Raw genomic sequence first — 13,940 nt, 5'->3', positions numbered from 1 at the left:
TGTGGGAGGAATCCAGAGTACATGGTGAGAACATGCAAACTCCACACAGAAAGACCCTGGCCTGATGGTGGAATTGGACTCAGGACTGTGAGGCAACAGTGCTAACCACCGTGCTGCCGTGTGCAGCCTGTCCTTAAAAAGAGAACTGAGGAAACTAGACAAGTGGAGGACAAAGAAGTGGCAGGCCTAAAAATGATCTACAGCAGATGAACAGTATCTGAAAGTTATGCCCTTTAGAAAAAGTAAAGAAAATGCAGCAAAGACAGAAGCAAAGAGAGATCTTCATCAGAAATGGTCTCAGTGAAAGGCTGGCTGAGACAAAAGGCTGAAGTATGATGATATCATCTGGAGGTTAGGATTGTCTGCAGTCATGTACAGTAAACACACTCCAGCTATAGTTTCGTGTGCTTTGCAGCTGGAAAATTTCAAGGAGACGCAATGCCATCATGTGTCATCTGACTATTAACAGTTCTTCATGTGAGGTCGACAGGCCTCTTGATATCTCACATCACACACACCCAACCCTCATTCCTCTGCCTTCAACACGCTTCCCTGTTTTACGAGCCAGGAGCTCCTTTGCTCCATGGCATCCACTATAAAATGTGGTGCCATGTAAGAGTGTTAACAGCATGGTGTTGGCAAGAAAAAGCAGACTCAGCCACTGAGATGTGAAGGAGGCTGTAAGATCAAGTGTACAATATATTTGTCAAGATTGTGCCAGGTGCTTCTGTTAAACTTCTTCCTCAAAAGCTGAGCTCATCTAAATGTAAAATCCTCATACAGAGAGGGTTTTAAATTGCAATCTGTTTTTAAAAAATGGAACTTTCAGCCAACCTCTGTTCTAACGACTTTATTTTAATCCTTAAGAATGTGCTGCAGGCAGGTAGCAGTCTGTGATCCCTGTAGCAGCTGTCATTCCCTCTCTTCCCTCACTCTGTTCGGCCTTGTGTGACGTTCGGCTCATCTTTTAGGGGCGCCTTCTCTCTTTTATAGCTTTCCCAGCATGCACGAGACATCGAGGAACAGAGAGAGAGAGTTTAATCTGAGGCTGGTGACTGAAAGATGCAAGTCCTGCAGCAGAGCAGGTGAAAACCTGACAGACTGTGAGCCAAGACCCTGCGGGGGGATTTCCATGTTTAGACCCTGCTGACTGCTGATTCCAGCCTCCTGAGAGACTAAGCAGACCCCCACCACAACCCCTTCTACCTCCACCACCTCCACCTCTCAGCTGCTTAACTAGATTCAAGGGCAGCAACTGTAATCAGGGCTACTTGCTTTTTTTCCTGCGCCTAACTCTCTCCTCACTTTATGCCAAAAAATCGGAAATTTTAATGTACTGGCGACATCTGCTTAATCGCACCATGCAGAGGAGCCCCTGCCTGCCTCATACAGAGGCTGAACAGCATCGTGTGTGAGTATAAAACTTTCTGCATTAGTATCATCATTATTATTTCGTTTCTTCTTTCATGTTTTTATGTAGCCTTGCATTCTTGCGTGACCTCAAGAAAATGCAACTCAGCTCCTAAACTCTTTTTTTTTGACATTATCGATAATTATTTAAAATTTGCCCCTAAAATCTTTCACATTTATTCGCGTCTAGCTCTTAAACTCTACTGTATATGTCCCTCTGCTGAAAACAGACCTGTGATCAGTATTTCCAGACATGACGTGACTCCGACTCCTCGGGCCATCTGTGTATTGGGAGCAGCTGGCGTGCAGAGTTATCAGGTTGCGCGGAGATGCTTCTAAATGATTTACAGCCTAGTTAGAAATAGTGCAACTTCCGGTGCTGCTTGTCCACTCTCAGCTGGGCAGTGGGGCAAACGTCCACGGCACGCTGAGTCTGTGGGAATCTCCAAAAGTAGTTCAGCTCTCAGAAACTGACACACATATGAATACACTGTTTGAATTTCTGGGTTTGTGTGTGTTTGCAGGAGTGAGGGTGGCGTGTCTAACAGTTTCAAAGCCCTTGGATGCCAGGAGCAGCTGGATCCCAAGGACAGTCAGGTCTCTGAGGACCCCCAAGAATACTGTTATGGTAACTCACACATGTATCCTAACTTTTATCCCGAGCCTCTCGAAACCCTCAAAGCAGCTTGTACCAGGATGTAATTAAAGATTCTTTCAACATGCTGACTCTGTTATTCAGAGCCCGCTCCAGCTGGAAATGATGCAGTGTTTATGAGAATGGGCCGCTGTTGCAAGCTAAGTTCCTGTTGGCAGCATCATTTTGAGACACTGAGCGTTGCTGCTACAGTTTACAAATAGTTTTCGGATTTTTGCCAGAAGAGTTGTCCAAGTACGACGAGAGGAGCGCTTGGGCGGTGGATTGGACAGCTTTAAAAAGGAAACAGTTACCAGATTCTGGTTTGTGGAAACAAGATTGGATGAGTCTGTGAATATAATGCAAAACTGCACACTGAGCTGTTTGAAAGAAATCTTAACATGTCAAATACTGGACAGAGTAAAGTCTACTTTTAGGTTTGTCAGATTCACTACACATATTACCCGCTCGTATATTAAACACACGCCTGATATCATGTACTCTCCATTGTGCCACCATTGAACATGGAGTCATGCACTCTGAGACATCTCAAGATCCCCTAAGGATATCAGACACAAGGACATTATCATCAAATCCTTTCATCTTTTAAATTGTGAGGTGGGGTCTCCATGTATCCCACAGATTCTCAGATTCAGGAATTTGAGAGCCTTAGTCAACCCCTGAGTAATCTGTCATGTCTATCAAACCCTTCATCCACATTATATAAAAGAAACAGCGACTTCAGTAGTCCAGTTCACTTCAGTAGTTGCCCTTTTACAGATACTTTTGACCAAGTCACCAATCCGTCACAATTTGGCCTTTTGCCAAAGTAGCTGAGGCCTTCTTGCACATTTCTCTTCACTCCATTGCTCATTCATGACTGTATATAAAAGATATATGCATATAAAAGATGGCTATAGCCCCTGAGACCTAACCCTTTGATTATGGTCTCTTCAGTTTGATGTCTCAATGTTAGCATTTTTGCTAACATTGCTAGCTAGCTAAGCTTCATTGTCTAAGGAGCTTGGAAAGAAAAGCGTCTGGACTTCTTTGAGTTGCTTGAAAACGTTTCACCTCTCATCCGAGAAGCTTCTTCAGTTCTAAGGGTCAAATGGTGGAGAGTCCCAGATTTAAACCTAGTGGGAGTAACCCCCCACAGAGGGACAAAAGGACCCCCTGATGATCCTCTACCTAATCACATGAGCCAAGGTGTGAAAGCGGGTGTGGGTCACAATCAGCCAGGGTTTCGGGTGAGCTCATTGTGAAACCTGGCCCACAATGAGCTCACCCAGCTCCTTAGACTACGATGACCTGGATGACTGAGAACCTTCACAGACACTAAGCTTCATTCATAAACCACATGGGTGCAATATACAAGCACAAATAAATGTGAATTAGTGCTAAGAAACAGACTAATAAAAGACTAAAGTCTAACTGACTGAAGCTCATGCAGTGTAGGTAAGACCTGGTAGGCCACAAGAACCATTTTTGTATTAGTAAACCTACATTTTAATGACGTCCAGTTGAATATTTTAACATGAAGGTTTGCTATGATTGACTTGCTTCTGGGTCAGTCTCAAGTGAACATTGGAGTGTGTTTAGCAGTGGCTTTGATTTTCAGACCAGGAAGTTGCCGGTACTGTATTTGCTAATATTCACTGCATCTTTATAAGGTCACGGCTATAATTACCTCCACCAAGGAAGTTTTGTTTTTGGTAGAACATGCACGAAAATGCTATCTGCAAACACAACAACTCAAAAGATTTGTAGGGGTGTATAGTGGGGTCATGTTAACAATCCATTAAAATGTGCCTTTTATCCACCAAGCTGATGCAAAGTGAATATATACAACAACAACAACAACAACAACAAAAACACTATTGCTTTAAAACTGCCAGGAGAGAGAGCTGCCTTGGTGGAGGTTTGTGCTCTTGGAGTGCTTCGTGTAGATTTAACGTTTCAGGCTCCATTTACTGAAATGCAGCAGTTTGAAAAGGAGATTTTGACTTGGGGTCAACTTCTTACAGGTCAAGAAGAAGGCAGGTTCAGACATAATTAGAACTAGACAGCCTATGTATAAGAAGAGCAAACCACAATGACCGAGAATATAAGATCACACACCTACCGTATTGTGAGTTGACTATAACGTGACCATCTATTTAAGTTTAACCTTAAGGTGAGCCAATATAACCCCTTTCCCCCATAAAGACAACATTTGACAACCTCCACTGTACCCTTATTGACAAATTCTGACACAATAAAGTTCTAATTTAACAGACACTCTTGACCACTCTTGGTAACTTCTGATGTAAACACAGTCATTTTATTCTATTAGCAGCCTGAATTATGACAGAAACTGCTTAGCTCAGAAAACAGCTTTGAGGGACTCCTGTTTGGCTTTTGAGGGATAAAAAGTCAAAGATGATCATAAGAATCCATGCATATTTTTTCTTGTGCTTTGCTTGTGTAAATCCAAAGTGTGGCTTCTCATAAGCCTCATAGCTGCACTAAGCCTGTGTGCCTCTCTCATTATGCATTGCTTTAATGCGCAGTATCTGGTTGCCAATTTGCTGGTCTGACCTTGGTCCTCGCTTCTTACCTGCCAGCTGTGCAAGTCTTTGTGTGTACCTCATATATCCTCTGCTGCGTATGTGATACCACCGGTGCCTGACACAGTAATAAATCACAGGCTGGTGTATCTCATGCTTAAATTTAATAGACACAGAAATTCAGTTTCAAGACTGCTGACAATGTCCAACAACTGTGTGTCATGCTTGCTGAAAGAGAAGCGATACAGACGTATGCCTCGCCATTTTTCTCTGTCCTACTAGCAGATCTGAATGTATTACTCACTAACAGACATGTTATAGCCTATAGGAAGTTGCAACGCCAGAAATAGCTTTAGCGGCTATATTTTTAGTCATCTTTCAAAGCTCTCTAAACAGCATATGGAAAATCCTTAGCGAATGATAACAAGGTTTCAGATGTCAGGTCATATAGAGAAGTGCCTAATCACTGAAACCTAGAATAAATTCAACCATATAAGCAGTTCAACTAGAAATGGGACTTTGTTCATTCATGTCATTCTGCTTTTATCCCCCCAAGGTGGGTACCACCCCATCCAGATAGGGGACACCTTCAACAGAAGATACCAGGTGGTGTCCAAACTCGGCTGGGGTTATTTCTCCACTGTATGGCTCTGCCAGGACCTCAAGTAGGTTCATTTTGAGACTGTGTGATATGATCAGGGTGGAAGCGGTGGAGAAATTTGATCTTATTAGGCATCATATAATTATAATAATTAAAAATTGGATCAAACAAATATTTAGTTTGAGTCTTTTACTTTGTCCAGTAACCAGCATGCACATCTGATCTGGTGTCTGTGTTGGCAGGCTAGGTCGGCGTGTTGCTGTGAAGGTGTTGAAGAGTGGGGCTGGCTTCACCCAGGCTGGAGAGGATGAACTGGCTCTCCTGCGATGTGTTAGTGACCGTCTGCTTGTGAATCTCCTCTCTGAGCGCTCTGTCTGTCAGATATTTTTCTCTGTCATATCTTTGGAGCATCACTCTCTGCCAATCTTTTAATAAAGGACGAATCATCCCCTCCCTCTTTAAAAAAAATCTCTTCTTGCTCTTCTTCCTCTGTTTTCATCCTCTCGTCTCCTCTCTTTCAACAGGCCAGTGGTTCTGTGGGCCGTCATCCCTTTGGCCAAAGGATCGTTCGACTGCTAGATGAGTTTAAGCTGGTTGGGGTAAATGGGGTACGTATCCTTTTTGGAGATGGGATTTCTTGGGCGCATATTCCAGAATCCTTTGAGCTGTTCCATTACATCATTGAAACAATCAATGTCAAAGTATTAAAATGTGAACATGTTGTAGTGGATGTAGTTTTTGCAGCAAAGTGGTTTGGGAAACTGACCTTAATGTATGGTGGTTAGACATTTGCCTAGTGCTGGAGCTGCTGGGGCCTGACCTGAGATGCTTGCAGCTCTGCTTTGGGAATCCAGGACTGTTGCAGCCTTGGATCAAACAAATACTTATCCAGGTAAGACAAAGCAGACCAGAAAACCCAGGCACCAGAAATCAAGTTCATATAAGGTGTGTTTAATTTAAACTTCACCTCTTTGTTCAAAATTTGTGGGATAATTTTTTAACCAATAGGTTTTTGTACAGTTTCCCATTTGGGGAAATTTGGGGTAATCATTTCTGAACAAACAGTTAGCGACCTTGATCTTAATGAGATCTCTAAAAGTTTCAATCTGGTTTTAATCACTACACAGCACTGAGACAACATGTTTAGGGGCTTTTAATGATATTCTTTTAACTCTGGTTTCTGGCAGCCCTACCCTCTTGTTGTTGGACCTGACAGCAGCCTTTGACACGCTGACCATGATATCCTGCTATCACGGCTGGAATCTTATGCTGGCCTAAAAGGCTCTGCTCTTCAGTGGTTTTCTGTAATTCTCTGTACTTTGGTTTGGACCAGGCCTCTATTTATTGTCACCAAATGCAGCTGCTTTTCTGCTAACTGGCACAAAACAGAAGGAGCATACCACCCCAGTGTTGGCCTCCCTACAGTAGCTTCCTGTTCCTTACAGGAGCCAACTTAACATTTTACTTTTTCTTTTTAAATCACTAAACGGCCGAGCCCCTTCTCACCTGTCTGAGCTCCTATTTATTTATACTCCAGAAAGAACCACGAGGTCCAGGTCAAAACTAACTTTAACTATTCCACGGTCTAAACTTAAATCTCGTGGTGACAGAGCCTTCTCTATACCAGACTTCGTCTTAATGTTAGATCTGCACAAACGCACAAACTTTTTAAATCGTTACTGAAGACACATTTTTATGGTCTGGCTTTTAACGCACGTTGACCTAAACATTTTGGTTTTAACAGCCTTAGTTGTTGTTGTTGTTGTTGTTTTTATTGACTATTACTGATTTAATTTATTGATTTATTGATTTTATTTTTTTCTCTTCTATATTTTACTGTATCACTGTTGTGCATTTTATTTATTTTAGTGGCATTTTACATTGTTAAGCAATTTACCAACAGTCCATGCTGCACAATGTTAATCTAGGCTAATCATTCTGGCTATAGCTTAGTAATTATTAATAATAATAAAAAGAATTTTCCCAAAAGTGTTGCTTAAACAAACTTTAATAAAGGAAGATCTCAAATTGTGAAAACACTGACATGGTGGGGGAATCAACGAGAGCTGATTCCCGATTCCTGATGTTTTTTCCTGATAAAATCATCGGTGAGGGAGCAGGAAAGGAAAGGAAACATCATCAGATCTGTGTATTTTTCTATAGGTCCTGCAGGGGCTGGACTACCTTCACTCTCAATGTAAAATCATCCACACAGACATCAAGCCAGAAAACATCCTTGTGTGTCTGGAAGAGCAGTCCCACAAAGCACCAGCAGGGGGCAGCAGCTCCTCCTCGTTACAGACTGGGAAGGAAGCCAGTTCACCAGGCACGTTTTATTTTGTCCTTCATTGCTACAGATGCTTGAGAGTGTTTAAGAGTTTCAGTAATAAAAAGGTTCAGCGCCAGATATTTTTATTTCTGATGGGCCGTATAGGCAACCATGCAGCTGTAAATACATAAATAAATATTTGCTTCAGTATTTGTGGTGTTTGTTTTTGTGCTAAGAAAAAAATAATGAAACTAATTCAACAGATAATCAAGCAAATACATTAACCATGCCATCCCAGCTATTAGAGCTGGACAAAAACAGCTGTGTACTATTTAATTTTAATATAAAACATTTATCTTGGAAATCCAAATTCATAATAATAATAATAATGTTTGTTTGTTTTTTTCTCCCAGAAAGCAATCGGGTAAACCCGTACAGCTTAAAGGAAATTGCAGTGAAGATTGCTGACTTGGGGAGCTCCTGTTGGGTGGTTAGTATTTACACTTATACACTTATAAAACTTTTGGTTTAACATATTTTATTAGTGTATTATTAAATTGTATAAAGGGTCAGCCACTTTATGTTTTTGTCATCAGAAGCTTGCAACATTAGCCTGAAAGGTGACAATATTATATGTCAACATTCTGTTCCAAAATGCTCTCTGCTGCCCCCAAGTGGACAAAAGCATTGTATTCACTTTTGGTACTGTGTGGATGTAGTTTGATCACATTTAATTATCTTAATAGCTATAGAATTGAAGAGGTTCTCTTAAAAAGCGCTATAAATCCTCCAAAGCAAAGAGGAACTGAGGTTTTGTATTGTACCTCCACACTCAAAGTAAGAACTCGAGCCAGATTTGGAAGAAAAAGGCAAAGTTTATTGTAAGAAGTGTAAACATGATGCTTCAACTCTGCTGAGAAGCCACACTGTAGAACACAAGTGACAAAGAAAATAAAACAATGAGAAAGGGAATAAAGAGGAATAGATCTTTCTGGCTCTCTGTCACATGCACACGCGCACACACACCAAATCACCTTTAAACCCTTCTGTCTGTCATCACCAGTACAAACATTTCTGTGAGGAGATCCAGACCCGACAGTATCGCTCACTAGAGGTTTTGCTGGGATCTGAGTATGGCCCACCTGCTGACATCTGGAGTGTCGCATGCATGGTGAGAGACAATCCAAACTAATGTGATGTTCACACTTTGAAATATTTAATCCCATAATGTTATGTTTATATACCATTCCATCAAATGGGAATTAAAGTAATTTGCACAATTCGTAGCTAAAGCTATGCTGCCCTGTAGCTAAATGACCTATAGTGAAACCTTTCTGATAAAAAGCTATCTGTGCATTCTTACTTATTCTGTGTGTCACCACTAAATGTTCTCCTGAATTCTCTCAGGCCTTTGAGTTGATCACTGGAGACTCACTGTTTGAGCCCAGAGCCAGTGAGTCCATTTCCCTGGAGGAAGGTGTGTTTAGATGGCTGTGTGACGAGCACTGACACGGGATTAAGTGAGATTACACCATGCCTTCATTGTAATTAGGATACTAATGCATTCTGTGCCATGCTTGTATGTGTTTATCCACCTCAGATCATATTGGCCAGATAACGGAGCTGCTTGGCAAAATCCCGGCCGCTGTTGCCTTGTCGGGTAAATACTCTGCTGAGTACTTCAGCTGCAGAGGTGAGCGTCTACCTTCACTTCCAGATGAGATCTTTCTTCCTGTGTTAATGTGTTGTTATTGCTGCCAGTGAGCTGCTCGTCTGTTGTAACAGTTTATGGTTTTCATCCAGGCGACCTGCGTCGTGTCGGTCTGCTGAGGTTCTGGAGCCTCTATGAGGTTTTGGTGGAGAAATACCACTTCCTGTTGGAGGAGGCCTCTGGGTTCTCTGACTTCCTACTTTCCATGTTGAATTATCACCCAGAGAAGAGGGCCACTGCTGCACAGTGCCTCCGCCACCCTTGGTTGACTTCCCGTTAGCTTCTTGTTAGGCCTCTGCAGCCCTTATAGACAGATGCTTCAAGTTGCTGCTAGACTTTGTCGATTTCAGGGCATCTTTGTGTTTTCACAGCATCTGATGGGCTTCTTATACAACATTCAAAAAAGAAGAATTTGAACTTCGCTACAAGAGCCCAGCAAAGCACAATGAGCTTTTTCAACTTCCTTGTGATTTTTTTTAAACAACCATGAGAAGCTCAGCTCTGACGCTGCTAATAAGTGTGAAGTTCTCAATCTGCAACCAAGTGTGGATTTATTCTTTAGTCATTTTGAATATGATTTTCTATCTGAGAATGACTCAAACTGTAATCATTTGTTGATCTTTTACAGTGCATGTGCTCGTTTAGTTTAAGTTTTGTACAGTAAAGTGAAGCACTTTAAAGAACAAAGTGACATTAGAAGGAGTGCAAATCCAAGTCAAGCCTTTTTTGTTGTTGATGTTTGTTTTACATGAGCTCAAATCATCTGATTAACCCTAAATTAATTCTGTAGCGACTTGTAAACCAGAAAAATATGGGTTTAGATATAACCCCCGCAGAGCCTGATTACAACATCCACACCACTGAGTCAGCCTAGAATCACATTAAGAGACTGAAAAAAATTCCAAAACCAAAACAATCTGAGAACTGTGTGCAAGTGCCAAAAGAACCAGTGCTGTGTATGGTTCATTTAAAAGTCCAAGCTATCTGACAGTTTTGGTCAGATCATTTTGTCTTTCGTATGTAAAAAGTTTACACGTAACTGGTTCTTATACTTAAATCTTCAGCAAGGACAAGTAAAGACTAACCTGACAATGATTTTCAAGAAAAGAATCTCTCTACAGTATTTCAAAAGAAGCAGGATGTTTCTCTCGCTGAAGAAAAAAGTTTTATAGAAATATGTGAGAGAAAAAAACGACTTCAGCTTCATTGGTTCCTGACCTCAGTAAATACATCTTACTTATTTATTTTGTAAATCATGACAAGCATTTGTGAGCAGAGGAACAATGAAGCAGGATGCGCTTCGAGGCTGGACTTCACAAAAAAGGGTCTTCCAAAAAGGTCACCATGGCTGCCCCCATCTTTCATATACAGTCTATGCTATTTTTCTTGGATGGTGACTGTTAATGTACCAGACGCTGCATTTATTGGGGTTGAGCTTCGTATAAAAAGAACTTTCTGGCACTGCAAACAGCTGTCCATTTCAATAAGTCATTTAGTACAAGTACAGTTCACTAGTGACCTTCTTCACATGTGAAACACTTTGAGTCGATACATGTTCTCAGAGACAGGCGCATTCATTCAGCATTCACCTGGTCATCAGTGACCCATCTAGTGTTGTAGTTAGGGCTGGGTTTTGTTTCTGCCACATGTTAAACAGGTGGATTTTCAGGTAGATTTCAAATCTTGTCTTAAAAGCTTGTTTCCTCTTTTGGTGTTCAAAATAGATGGAAATCCTTCAGAAAGCCAAACCCTATAGTTGACAGTAGATGGGTTACACAGACCTGGGGGACGGTCAAAGGTTAATGCCATCTGTTGCAAAGCTCTGTAGGGTGAAAATTACAGATCAGAGAAAGAGATTGTCATTGAAATACACTCATGTTGAGCGGAATAACTGGAAAAGATCATATCCGACTGTCAAGCTAAACCAGAGTGTTGGATTATCGTCAAGGAGAGCACAGGGAAAAAAGGCACATAAAGCTACACATTCTAATAACTTGACCTTATTCCCTGTAACCAGAGCATCAAATAATAATCTGACTTGTCCTCATGAAAACTAAGCACAGTAACATCAGCAAAGTTGCACTGACCAGGACTCTCGTGTTAGGACTGCACAACGTTTTTAGGGTGTATGTTTTTTACATATTTTATGTTTTCATGTGAGTTCTCCTGTAGTGTTTCATCCTATCCAGCTGTAGGCTCGACACTCCACCAGTGGATTTTCTTTATAAACGACCGCATAACCACACTCTATCCTGATCCGGCGACACTTCTTGGGCCACGAGGTGGGTTTCATCGGGCTGCAAAGGAGAAGCAGGGAAGAGAGAGGTGCTTTCATGAGGCTACAGTCATTTTAATAAATCAGCAGTGTTGTGCAAGTTACTTTAAAAAAGTAATTAGTTATAGTTACTAGTTACTTCTTCAAAAAAGTAACTGAGTTAGTAACTGAGTTACAAGATTCTAAAAGTAATTAATTACTCAAAAAGTAACTATTGCGTTACTTTAAAAAAAATGTTTAACCCTCGGGGGTCCAGGGTATAATTGGCCATTTTTAACTACTTTTGATTTTCCCTCCACATTTTACCTTTAAAAACGATTTACTTTGCCTTGTTTAGTATCATTCTTTTCAGCACGACCTCACGTGTCTGAATTTATGTTTTATTTTGACATACTGTATTAACACAATTGATCTAAAATCAGACAAAAAACATAAAATCCGAGTTTAAAAAGTGATATTTTTTACTGTAAAAACCACAAACATGTTTATTCAATTATATTTCATAACTTTAAATGCAAATATAATTTGTCAATTTTAAAATCCTATGCATAAGTTTTGCAAACAACAAAGTTATTTGCAGTCATTTACCTTTTACCCCTTTTTTAAATAACCATTTCACACTATTTAGATAATAATCAGGTGTTCTGCATTCAATAAGATGCCACACAAATTATTTGTGCCACTCCAAAAAAATAATTTCTGTCCACTACAAAGGAGAACAATATTGACCGAACCAGCAGCAAAAGAAGATCCAAACTACGCTTCACATAAACATAGTTATGAATCCCCTCTGACTTTTGCTGTTTTGCTTCTACCACGATAAAATCATGCACAGCTCTCTCTCTCTCTCTCCCTCTCTCTCTCTGTATACTTCAAGAACAGTTTCCCGTCTAAAAATCTGTTTTCTTCATTATTCGCTTGCTTGTTAAGCACAAGTCTACCGTTATTTACGACGCTGTCGGCCGCTGGTTTTTTTTTTTCCTTTTACTTTACTTACTTCTGAAAAGAAAACCTAATTTCTGCTGTTCAATAGGCTTCTGAACAAATGTAAACTTTTTAAAACTATGCAAAATGCAAACCGCTTAGCCGTGTCTCTAATAAAACCTCTGTAACTTCAGAGGTAATGTTCATATGTTGATTAATGGTTTTCTTTCATTTTTGATGTACTGCAGAATATTTTTATAAAATCCCAGGCCAGGAAAACCTCCATGTTTTTCTGTGTTTTATCTTCAGCTACTTTGACACAAAGGCATCTGCTGTGACGCTCACACCTTTGATAAAGTCTTGCGTGTGTCAGCTTCCTTTTTATAGATACAAAAATATGTAAATGTACTGATCTGAATTATAATATTTCTGACTGTCTGAAGCAAAATTTCCCAGATTCAAATCGAATTGAATTGAATCAAATCGTGGATCGAATTGATTCGGGACCTTGTGAATTGGAATCGAATCAATTCTAGAAATCAGTGACGATACCCAGCCCTAGTCCAGATTACTTACATAGACAGCTACTTCCATGCAACTGATATAAGGTGCGGTAAGCTGAAGACAGCTTCAACAGTCTGTTTGTTGAAAAATAGTAACATGACCGCACCACATTTTCTTGTTAGTAACGGTAACGGCATTGTAACGATAGGAATAGTAATTAGTTAGATTACTCGTTACTGAAAAAGTACCACGGTTAGTTGTAACGCTGTTATTCCCATCACTGTAAATCAGTGGCCTGAAATGAGCTGAACTGGAAAAAAAAATTCTACTCACGCAAAGCAGTAGAAACCAAACGCGTGACAGAAGCACTTGTCGCAACCTCTCCGGAAAGAATCTCCTGCTTTGTAGTTCTTGTCTTTGGAGGAGCAGATGCCTGTGAAAGAAACGAGAGCCACGCTGTCAGATCTATCTCATCTGACTTTACATTTCTAAGCTCTTCTCTTTAGGTGAGCAGGTATGAAACTGCTGGGTAAAAATGCACTTTTTTCCCCCCAGGACATCGTAACTTTGCAAAGGCTATAAATGTCCGTCCTCTGGGCAGAACACATAAAGCCCCGCTGCAAGGGGTCAGGCACATTAATGGCTAAATCTGGCATCCGCAGTGAGTTTCCTCAGCGTTCCTGCAGGCTGCGGGTAGCTATCCTTATGGGGTTTGTCTGTCACCTTGAGAAGGGGATCAATAAGAACGCACTGATGCACTGTGAAGAGCTCCCAGGGGAATGAATGCAAGGTCAGGGTTATAAAGGACAGAGAGTTTGCGGTCAGCCAGTTTGTGTTGGTTTAACAGCCACAGCTTCCATAAATCACAAGTGTTGATTAATGTGGAAAGTAGCAGCCCCTGAGCTGCGCAGGGTAATGTGAATACATTATCTTGAACAGTGGAGGAACAGAAGTGGTTCTTACCTTTTTTGTGGTAGACTGAAGCTTCTGAGCGTCCATCGCGCAACAGAAGGATGAGGGACACGCACAAGGCAAACACCAGCACTGAAGAGTAGCCATTATT

At 40.9% G+C, this 13,940-nt stretch overlaps 1 protein-coding gene across 1 annotated transcript; it reads left to right on the top strand.

Moving 5' to 3' along the window:
* Nucleotides 1–1,107: 1,107 nt before the first annotated feature.
* On the top strand, nt 1,108–9,802 carry LOC146610717 (SRSF protein kinase 3). Its single transcript, XM_085344695.1, has 12 exons — nt 1,108–1,411; nt 1,935–2,038; nt 5,150–5,258; nt 5,437–5,524; nt 5,719–5,806; nt 5,980–6,086; nt 7,358–7,520; nt 7,877–7,953; nt 8,527–8,634; nt 8,871–8,940; nt 9,064–9,156; nt 9,267–9,802. Exons 1-12 carry the CDS (start codon nt 1,332–1,334, stop codon nt 9,452–9,454), a joined length of 1,275 nt encoding a protein of 424 aa, XP_085200821.1. The 5' UTR covers nt 1,108–1,331; the 3' UTR covers nt 9,455–9,802.
* The last annotated feature ends 4,138 nt before the right edge of the window (nt 9,803–13,940 follow it).

This window comes from Diplotaxodon limnothrissa, linkage group LG20 (assembly GCF_057381915.1).
Source record: "Diplotaxodon limnothrissa isolate DT_005_m linkage group LG20, D_limnothrissa_male_GT1.1, whole genome shotgun sequence".
NCBI lineage: Eukaryota > Metazoa > Chordata > Actinopteri > Cichliformes > Cichlidae > Diplotaxodon > Diplotaxodon limnothrissa.
The sequence above is the reverse complement of the archived record's forward strand: the minus strand, read 5'-3'. Positions and strand labels throughout refer to the sequence as shown.